General features: G+C 54.9%; 2 protein-coding genes across 4 annotated transcripts in view; one reads left to right on the top strand and one right to left on the bottom strand.

Moving 5' to 3' along the window:
* The window catches only part of HDDC3 (HD domain containing 3), a 9,708-nt gene extending 9,356 nt beyond the window's left edge, over positions 1 to 352 (bottom strand). The window contains exon 1 of one of the 2 annotated variants that reach the window (XM_078883818.1): positions 194 to 352. The gene's annotated coding sequence lies outside the window, so the exon portion shown is untranslated. The remainder of the gene's footprint in view (positions 1 to 193) is intronic. The other variant, XM_078883817.1, reaches the window with a different exon arrangement.
* A 3,177-nt stretch (positions 353 to 3,529) lies between these two features.
* On the top strand, positions 3,530 to 10,032 carry LOC144953304 (uncharacterized). 2 transcript variants are annotated; one of them, XM_078883875.1, is made up of 2 exons: positions 3,530 to 3,996; positions 8,145 to 10,032. In XM_078883875.1, the coding sequence occupies exon 2, from the start codon at positions 8,161 to 8,163 to the stop codon at positions 9,220 to 9,222; it is 1,062 nt and encodes a 353-aa protein (XP_078740001.1). In that variant the 5' UTR covers positions 3,530 to 3,996; positions 8,145 to 8,160; the 3' UTR covers positions 9,223 to 10,032. The 2 variants fall into 2 exon arrangements, with proteins under 2 accessions (XP_078740001.1, XP_078740000.1); XM_078883874.1 differs by having other exon boundaries at positions 3,530 to 3,988; positions 8,145 to 10,031.
* Positions 10,033 to 10,589: the final 557 nt, after the last annotated feature.

Here is a 10,589-nt window from a genome sequence, read left to right as displayed (position 1 = left end):
GATGGTGATGGCACAGATAGACACACACACAGACACCACACACACACACAGACACCACGCACACAGACACACAGACGCACACACACACAAACACACACACACACACACAAACACACAGGCAGACACACAGACAAATACACACAGACACACACATAGACACAAACACAGACAAAGAACCCCCGTATAGCCTTACCAGACTGTTGGGGCAAGTGCTGCTAGCGATTGACCCACACACACAGACACCCACACACACAGACACCCTCACACACAGACACACACACAGACACACACACAGACACCCACACACACACAGACACACATAGATACACACACAGACACCCACAGACACACACACACACACAGACACACACACACACAGACACACACACAGACACACACACACAGACAAAGATCCCCCGTATAGCCTTACCAGACTGTTGGGGCAAGTGCTGCTAGCGATTGACCCTCACACACTTCCGGTTGACGTCACTCAACGGAGGCGCTTAACCGGACTACGGGTTTCAAAACCCCTCCGGCGTTGACGCCCCCACCACCGGCAACCCTCCAATGGGAACCGAGTAAATGGGAGGGGCGTGTCTGTAAATGCTACTACGGATAGGCGTAGGCGCAACCCAGCCGGCAAAGTGATGGGTTGCCTAGCAACGGCTGCCTAAATTACTAAACTATTAAAACTAAATTGTTTAAGGAAATTATCAACTAATTTTTATGAATTTATTTTGTATCAGACCCATAGACTCATCACACAGAGACCCATAGACTCACACAGAGACCCACAGACTCATCACACAGAGACCCATAGACTCATCACACAGAGACCCACAGACTCATCACACAGAGAGCCATAGACTCACCACACAGAGACCCATAGACTCATCACACAGAGACCCATAGACTCACACAGAGACCCACAGACTCATCACACAGAGACCCACAGACTCATCACACAGAGACCCATAGACTCACACAGAGACCCATAGACTCATCACACAGAGACCCATAGACTCACCACACAGACACCCATCGACTCATCACACAGAGACCCATAGACTCACACAGAGACCCATCGACTCATCACACAGAGACCCACAGACTCATCACACAGAGACCCATAGACTCATCACACAGAGACCCATAGACTCACACAGAGACCCACAGACTCATCACACAGAGACCCATAGACTCACACAGAGACCCACAGACTCATCACACAGAGACCCATAGACTCATCACACAGAGACCCATCGACTCATCACACAGAGACCCATAGACTCACCACACAGAGACCCATAGACTCACCACACAGAGACCCATAGACTCACTACACAGAGACCCATAGACTCACACAGAGAGCCATAGACTCACCACACAGAGAGCCATAGACTCACAACACAGAGAGCCATAGACTCAACACACAGAGACCCATAGACTCACACAGAGAGCCATAGACTCACCACACAGAGAGCCATAGACTCACAACACAGAGAGCCATAGACTCAACACACAGAGACCCATAGACTCACACAGAGAGCCATAGACTCACCACACAGAGAGCCATAGACTCATCACACAGAGACCCATAGACTCACACAGAGAGCCATAGACTCACCACACAGAGAGCCATAGACTCACAACACAGAGAGCCATAGACTCAACACACAGAGAGCCATAGACTCATCACACAGAGAGCCATAGACTCACCACACAGAGAGCCATAGACTCACCACACAGAGACCCATAGACTCACCACACAGAGACCCATAGACTCACCACACAGAGACCCATAGACTCACCACACAGAGACCCATAGACTCATCACACAGAGGAAGAACCCACGACTTCCTGTGTACCAGGCGAGGTAGTCAACATCTCTCAGGGTCTGGGATTGAACCCACGACCTCCTGTGCACCAGGCGAGGTAGTCAACATCTCTCAGTGTCTGGGATTGAACCCACGACCTCCTGTGCACCAGGCGAGGTAGTCAACATCTCTCAGTGTCTGGGATTGAACCCACGACCTCCTGTGCACAAGGCGAGGTAGTCAACATCTCTCAGTGTCTGGGATTGAACCCACGACCTCCTGTGTACCAGGCGAGGTAGTCAACATCTCTCAAGGTCTGGGATTGAACCCACGACCTCCTGTGCACCAGGCGAGGTAGTCAACATCTCTCAGTGTCTGGGATTGAACCCACGACCTCCTGTGTACCAGGCGAGGTAGTCAACATCTCTCAGTGTCTGGGATTGAACCCACGACCTCCTGTGCACCAGGCGAGGTAGTCAACATCTCTCAGTGTCTGGGATTGAACCCACGACCTCCTGTGTACCAGGCGAGGTAGTCAACATCTCTCAAGGTCTGGGATTGAACCCACGACCTCCTGTGCACCAGGCGAGGTAGTCAACATCTCTCAGTGTCTGGGATTGAACCCACGACCTCCTGTGTACCAGGCGAGGTAGTCAACATCTCTCAGTGTCTGGGATTGAACCCACAACCTCCTGTGCACCAGGCGAGGTAGTCAACATCTCTCAGTGTCTGGGATTGAACCCACGACCTCCTGTGCACCAGGCGAGGTAGTCAACATCTCTCAGTGTCTGGGATTGAACCCACGACCTCCTGTGCACCAGGCGAGGTAGTCAACATCTCTCAGTGTCTGGGATTGAACCCACGACCTCCTGTGTACCAGGCGAGGTAGTCAACATCTCTCAGTGTCTGGGATTGAACCCACGACCTCCTGCGCACCAGGCGAGGTAGTCAACATCTCTGAGTGTCTGGGATTGAACCCACGACCTCCTGTGTACCAGGCGAGGTAGTCAACATCTCTCAGTGTCTGGGATTGAACCCACGACCTCCTGTGTACCAGGCGAGGTAGTCAACATCTCTCAAGGTCTGGGATTGAACCCACGACCTCCTGTGCACCAGGCGAGGTAGTCAACATCTCTCAGTGTCTGGGATTGAACCCACGACCTCCTGTGCACCAGGCGAGGTAGTCAACATCTCTCAGTGTCTGGGATTGAACCCACGACCTCCTGCGCACCAGGCGAGGTAGTCAACATCTCTCAGTGTCTGGGATTGAACCCACGACCTCCTGTGCACCAGGCGAGGTAGTCAACATCTCTCAGTGTCTGGGATTGAACCCACGACCTCCTGTGCACCAGGCGAGGTAGTCAACATCTCTCAGTGTCTGAGATAGAACCCACGACCTCCTGCGTACCAGGCGAGGTAGTCAACATCTCTCAGTGTGTGGGATTGAACCCACGACCTCCTGTGTACCAGGCGAGGTAGTCAACATCTCTCAGGGTCTGGGATTGAACCCACGACCTCCTGTGCACCAGGCGAGGTAGTCAACATCTCTCAGTGTCTGGGATTGAACCCACGACCTCCTGTGTACCAGGCGAGGTAGTCAACATCTCTCAGGGTCTGGGATTGAACCCACGACCTCCTGTGCACCAGGCGAGGTAGTCAACATCTCTCAGTGTCTGGGATTGAACCCACGACCTCCTGTGCACCAGGCGAGGTAGTCAACATCTCTCAGTGTCTGGGATAGAACCCACGACCTCCTGCGTACCAGGCGAGGTAGTCAACATCTCTCAGTGTCTGAGATAGAACCCACGACCTCCTGTGCACCAGGCGAGGTAGTCAACATCTCCTGGCTTCGGCTGATGCTATGTTTAGGTTCGCAGCGCCACCCAGTGGCCGAGCGGGCGATGTGACCGGGTCTGAGTCTTCCGCGGGGAATTCCCAGAGCGTGGAAAGTCTCTCAATCTGTGACTCTCTCTCATTCCCTCTCTCAACTTGCTCAGTCAAAGCTTGGGACTCGTTCGTGTCGTTATCCATCACCTCCATCACCACCTTCACCATCACCACCTCCATCACCACCTCCACCATCACCACCTCCATCACCACCTCCATCACCACCTCCTCCTCCACCTCCTCCACTACCTCCTCCAGTTGTACCAGAAAAGGTGTTCTTCGTGGTGAGTGGGTGAGTGTGTTGTTGTTGGGGTGAGTGGGTGAGTGGGTGAGTGTGTTGTTGTTGGGGTGAGTGGGTGAGTGTGTTGTTGTTGGGGTGAGTGGGTGAGTGGGTGAGTGTGTTGTTGTTGGGGTGAGTGGGTGAGTGTGTTGTTGTTGGGGTGAGTGGGTGAGTGGGTGAGTGTGTTGTTGTTGGGGTGAGTGGGTGAGTGTGTTGTTGGGGTGAGTGGGTGAGTGGGTGAGTGTGTTGTTGTTGGGGTGAGTGGGTGAGTGTGTTGTTGTTGGGGTGAGTGGGTGAGTGGGTGAGTGTGTTGTTGTTGGGGTGAGTGGGTGAGTGTGTTGTTGTTGGGGTGAGTGGGTGAGTGGGTGAGTGTGTTGTTGTTGGGGTGAGTGGGTGAGTGTGTTGTTGGGGTGAGTGGGTGAGTGTGTTGTTGGGGTGAGTGTGTTGTTGTTGGGGTGAGTGGGTGAGTGTGTTGTTGTTGGGGTGAGTGGGTGAGTGTGTTGTTGTTGGGGTGAGTGGGTGAGTGTGTTGTTGTTGGGGTGAGTGGGTGAGTGTGTTGTTGTTGGGGTGAGTGGGTGAGTGGGTGAGTGTGTTGTTGTTGGGGTGAGTGGGTGAGTGTGTTGTTGTTGGGGTGAGTGGGTGAGTGTGTTGTTGTTGGGGTGAGTGGGTGAGTGGGTGAGTGTGTTGTTGTTGGGGTGAGTGGGTGAGTGTGTTGTTGTTGGGGTGAGTGGGTGAGTGGGTGAGTGTGTTGTTGTTGGGGTGAGTGGGTGAGTGTGTTGTTGTTGGGGTGAGTGTGTTGTTGTTGGGGTGAGTGGGTGAGTGTGTTGTTGTTGGGGTGAGTGTGTTGTTGTTGGGGTGAGTGGGTGAGTGTGTTGTTGTTGGGGTGAGTGGGTGAGTGTGTTGTTGTTGGGGTGAGTGTGTTGTTGTTGGGGTGAGTGGGTGAGTGTGTTGTTGTTGGGGTGAGTGTGTTGTTGTTGGGGTGAGTGGGTGAGTGTGTTGTTGTTGGGGTGAGTGGGTGAGTGGGTGAATGTGTTGTTGTTGGGGTGAGTGGGTGAGTGTGTTGTTGGGGTGAGTGGGTGAGTGTGTTGTTGGGGTGAGTGTGTTGTTGTTGGGGTGAGTGGGTGAGTGTGTTGTTGTTGGGGTGAGTGGGTGAGTGGGTGAGTGTGTTGTTGTTGGGGTGAGTGGGTGAGTGTGTTGTTGTTGGGGTGAGTGGGTGAGTGGGTGAGTGTGTTGTTGTTGGGGTGAGTGGGTGAGTGTGTTGTTGTTGGGGTGAGTGGGTGAGTGTGTTGTTGTTGGGGTGAGTGGGTGAGTGGGTGAGTGTGTTGTTGTTGGGGTGAGTGGGTGAGTGTGTTGTTGGGGTGAGTGGGTGAGTGTGTTGTTGTTGGGGTGAGTGTGTTGTTGTTGGGGTGAGTGGGTGAGTGTGTTGTTGTTGGGGTGAGTGGGTGAGTGGGTGAGTGTGTTGTTGTTGGGGTGAGTGGGTGAGTGTGTTGTTGTTGGGGTGAGTGGGTGAGTGGGTGAGTGTGTTGTTGTTGGGGTGAGTGGGTGAGTGTGTTGTTGTTGGGGTGAGTGTGTTGTTGTTGGGGTGAGTGGGTGAGTGTGTTGTTGTTGGGGTGAGTGTGTTGTTGTTGGGGTGAGTGGGTGAGTGTGTTGTTGTTGGGTGAGTGTGTTGGGGTGAGTGGGTGAGTGTGTTGTTGTTGGGGTGAGTGGGTGAGTGTGTTGTTGTTGGGGTGAGTGGGTGAGTGTGTTGTTGTTGGGGTGAGTGGGTGAGTGTGTTGTTGTTGGGGTGAGTGGGTGAGTGTGTTGTTGGGGTGAGTGGGTGAGTGTGTTGTTGTTGGGTGAGTGTGTTGGGGTGAGTGGGTGAGTGTGTTGTTGTTGGGGTGAGTGGGTGAGTGTGTTGTTGTTGGGGTGAGTGGGTGAGTGTGTTGTTGTTGGGGTGAGTGGGTGAGTGTGTTGTTGTTGGGTGAGTGTGTTGGGGTGAGTGTGTTGTTGTTGGGGTGAGTGGATGAGTGTGTTGTTGGGGTGAGTGGGTGAGTGTGTTGTTGGGGTGAGTGGGTGAGTGTGTTGTTGTTGGGGTGAGTGGGTGAGTGTGTTGTTGGGGTGAGTGGGTGAGTGGGTGAGTGTGTTGTTGTTGGGGTGAGTGGGTGAGTGTGTTGTTGTTGGGGTGAGTGGGTGAGTGTGTTGTTGGGGTGAGTGGGTGAGTGGGTGAGTGTGTTGTTGTTGGGGTGAGTGGGTGAGTGTGTTGTTGTTGGGGTGAGTGGGTGAGTGTGTTGTTGTTATTGGGGTGAGTGAGAGAGCGAGCGAGAGAGCGAGCGAGAGGTGGGGGTTTACATAAAGCAAAGCTATAAAAAAATAAATTACGAAATGATGAACGAAGCAAAGTGCCGACTACACCGAGCATCTTCTTGTTTGCTCTGATCATTTAAAAAGAAAATAGACCTAGCATGGGAGACGATTACCCACAATCCTGCAGCGAGAGAGCGAGAGAGGAGAACAATTGGCTCAGTTGTGATCACGTGACGCTCGGCATTGCAAGATCTCGCTCGTTTATCAAGTAAACTTTTATCAAACATTTTTTGGTCGTCTTGCAAAACACTCGCAGACCAAGTGACTCGCAATCCAAGGTTTTACTGTATATCGATGTAATGACCGTAATTAAGAAACTACTCGCCGCAAGCCAATGTTGCAGCCTAACGGCTATTCAAAATGTAGGCTGAGGTCACCGATTGGTGCAGAGAGGCCTTTGGCCTTGATTGTTTCTCGAACGACGATTTGGCGGAAAAGTTTTTGAACGACGATTTGGTGAAAATTTTTCGAACGACGATTTGGCAAGCAAGTTTTGCGAATGCCGATTTGGCGGGAAAGTTTTCGAACGACGATTTGGCGGGAAAGTTTCCGAACGACGATTTGGCGGGAAAGTTTTTGAACGACGATTTGGTGGAAATTTTTCGAACGACGATTTGGCAAGCAAGTTTTGCGAATGCCGATTTGGCGGGAAAGTTTTCGAAGGACGCTTCGGCAGGAAGGTTTTCGAATGCCGATTTGGCGGGAAAGTGTTTGAAGGACGCTTCGGCAGGAAGGTTTTCGAATGCAGATTTGGCGGGAAAGTGTTCGAAGGACGCTTCGGCAGGAAGGTTTTCGAATGCAGATTTGGCGGGAAAGTGTTCGAAGGACGCTTCGGCAGGAAGGTTTTCGAATGCCGATTTGGCGGGAAAGTTTTCGAAGGACGCTTCGGCAGGAAGGTTTTCGAATGCCGATTTGGCGGGAAAGTTTTCGAAAGGACGCTTCGGCAGGAAGGTTTCCGAATGCCGATTTGGCGGGAAAGTTTTCGAAAGGACGCTTCGGCAGGAAGGTTTCCGAATGCCGATTTGGCGGGAAAGTGTTCGAAGGACGCTTCGGCAGGAACGTTTTCGAATGCCGATTTGGCGGGAAAGTTTTCGAAAGGACGCTTCGGCAGGAATGTTTTCGAATGCCGATTTGGCGGGAAAGTTTTCGAACGACGATTCCGCGGGAAAGTTTTGGAACGACACTTTGGCGGGAAAGTTTTCGAACGATGATTTGGCGGGAAAGTTTTGAACGACGATTTGGCGGGAAACCCGGAGGTGACGGCCGGGAGCCGTTTGGATGGGGCACGACAGGGATTTGGATGGGGAGAAACGATACCCGGCTACCCGTACCCGGCCGGATACGGGTAGGCCGTGAGTCACTGGTGAGTCACCGTTTGTCACTCATTTCCCAACGTCTTGTCTCTTCTCACAATTCAAGTTCCTAGAATCAACCCACCCGCGCCTGCAACATGGCTTCATCCCAGAGGTCGCAATCGGCTACCCGTACCCTACCCGATACCCGGCCGGGTACGGGTAGGGTACGCGTAGAGTACTGGTACGGGTACCCGTTTGCGACCCTGGTGCGGCCGGTTACGGGTACGGGTAAGGAATCAAAACCCGTTTGCGACCTCTGGTTCAGAGGGAAGGGGACGAATGTCAATGGCAGCCAAGAAGGGCTCCCCGGGGGGGGGGGGGGGCGGGGGCTCACGAAGTCACAGCAACAAACGATGCGGTAAGTCAAACAAAACGTCCAAGGGAAAGTGGGGCGTGCAAATCACGAGGACGACGATTGCTGACGACGACAAACTCCGTTTTTAAATTTTTTTACTTCACCAGGTGAAGCCCCCGAGAGATGCCACCGCCACCGCCACTGCTTCTCCACCGCGTCCGGCAGCTGCTCCCGTTCCCGCTGCTGCTGCTGCTGCTGCTACTCGTGGCAATCACCGAGATCAACGCGGACGCGGACGCGTGCCCTGAGAAGTGCATCTGCTACGAGTCGACGGCGGACTGCTCCTTCCGGGGCCTCCGCTCGCTCCCCCTCGGGCCCGGCGGGATTTTGCCCGACGTCGAGTGGCTCCGCCTGGACTTCAACGAGCTGCAGGTGTGGCCGGGGCTTCCCGACCTGGGACCCTCCTCCTCCGACGACGTGGGGCCCTCCGATGTGGGGCCCTCCTCTGACGTGGGGCTCTCCTCCGACGTGGGACCCTCCTCCGACGTGGGACCCTCCTCCGACGTGGGACCCTCCTCCGACGTGGGACCCTCCTCCAATGTGGGGCCCTCCTCCGACGTGGGGCCCTCCTCCGACGTGGGGCTCTCCTCCTCCTCCGACGTGGGGCCCTCCACCTCCTCCGCCACCTCCGACACCTCCGCCACCTCCACCCGCCGCAGGCCCCGCCGTCTCCGACGCCTGTGCCTCAACAACAACGAGATCGTGGCGATCGCGCGGGGAGCCTTCGACGGGACGCCGCTCCTGGAGACGCTGTCCCTGCACGCCAACCGGATCGGCGTCGTGCCGGACGGCGCCTTCGACGGCCTCCCCCGCCTGGCGCTCGTCCGCCTGCACGACAACCCCTGGGACTGCGGCCGCCCCGGGGTCGACTACCTGAGCCGCTGGATACGGCTGCACGGGGAGCGCACGATGGACGACTTCTACGAGGTGCGATGCAACGTCGGGGGGGGCGGCGGCCGGCTGGTCAAGGACGTCAGCGTGGAGGGGGCGGAGGAGGTGGTGGAGCAGGAGGTGGATGTGGTGGTGGTGAAGAAGGTGGATGTGGTGGTGGTGAAGAAGGTGGAGGGGGTGGAGCGTCGCTCCGACGCGGGGAACGGGGGAGTGGCTTTGGCAGCGCGGAGGGACCCAGTCGCCTCTCGCCGCGTGCTCACCATCGCCGCCCTGGTGGTGTGGAGCGCCCAGTGAGATGCTCTCTCCTTAGACCTCTCTCTCTCACTCCACTCCACTCTCTCCCTACTCATCTCACTTCACTCTCCTCCACGCTCTCTCCTTAGACCTCTCTCTCTCACTCCACTCTCTCCCTACTCATCTCACTCCACTCTCATCTCACTCCACTCCACGCTCTCTCCTTAGCTCTCTCTCTCATCTCACTCCACTCTCATCTCACTCCACTCTCATCTCACTCCACTCTCCTTAGACCTCTCTCTCTCACTCCACTCTCTCCCTACTCATCTCACTCCACTCTCATCTCACTCCACTCCACGCTCTCTCCTTAGCTCTCTCTCTCATCTCACTCCACTCTCCTTAGACCTCTCTCATCTCACTCCACTCCACTCTCATCTCACTCCACTCTCCTTAGCTCTCTCTCTCATCTCACTCCACTCTCATCTCACTCCACTCTCATCTCACTCCACTCCACTCTCATCTCACTCCACTCTCCTTAGCTCTCTCTCTCATCTCACTCCACTCTCATCTCACTCCACTCTCTCCCTACTCATCTCACTCCACTCTCATCTCACTCCACTCTCCTTAGACCTCTCTCTCTCACTCCACTCTCTCCCTACTCATCTCACTCCACTCCACGCTCTCTCCTTAGCTCTCTCTCTCATCTCACTCCACTCCACTCTCATCTCACTCCACTCTCCTTAGCTCTCTCTCAAGAGTGCCCCAAACACAGTGCTCTACACGTGCTGTGTCAAGGCGCTCTACACGTGGCTGTGTCAAGGCGCTCTACACGTGGCTGTGTCAAGGCGCTCTACACGTGCTGTGTCAAGGCGCTCTACACGTGGCTGTGTCAAGGCGCTCTACACGTGCTGTGTCAAGGCGCTCTACACGTGGCTGTGTCAAGGCGCTCTACACGTGGCTGTGTCAAGGCGCTCTACACGTGCTGTGTCAAGGCGCTCTACACGTGCTGTGTCAAGGCGCTCTACACGTGCTGTGTCAAGGCGCTCTACACGTGGCTGTGTCAAGGCGCTTTACACGTGGCTGTGTCAAGGCGCTCTACACGTGGCTGTGTCAAGGCGCTCTACACGTGCTGTGTCAAGGCGCTCTACACGTGGCTGTGTCAAGGCGCTCTACACGTGGCTGTGTCAAGGCGCTCTACACGTGCTGTGTCAAGGCACTCTACACGTGGCTGTGTCAAGGCGCTCTACACGTGGCTGTGTCAAGGCGCTCTACACGTGCTGTGTCAAGGCGCTCTACACGTGGCTGTGTCAAGGCGCTCTACACGTGCTGTGTCAAGGCACTCTACACGTGGCTGTGTCAAGGCGCTCTACACGTGACTGTGTCAAGGCGCTCTACACGTGGCTGTGTCAAGGCGCTCTACACGTGGC

This window comes from Lampetra fluviatilis, chromosome 73, assembly GCF_964198595.1.
Source record: "Lampetra fluviatilis chromosome 73, kcLamFluv1.1, whole genome shotgun sequence".
Lineage (NCBI taxonomy): Eukaryota > Metazoa > Chordata > Hyperoartia > Petromyzontiformes > Petromyzontidae > Lampetra > Lampetra fluviatilis.
Note: the sequence above shows the minus strand (reverse complement) of the source record. Positions and strands in the feature narration are given on the sequence as shown.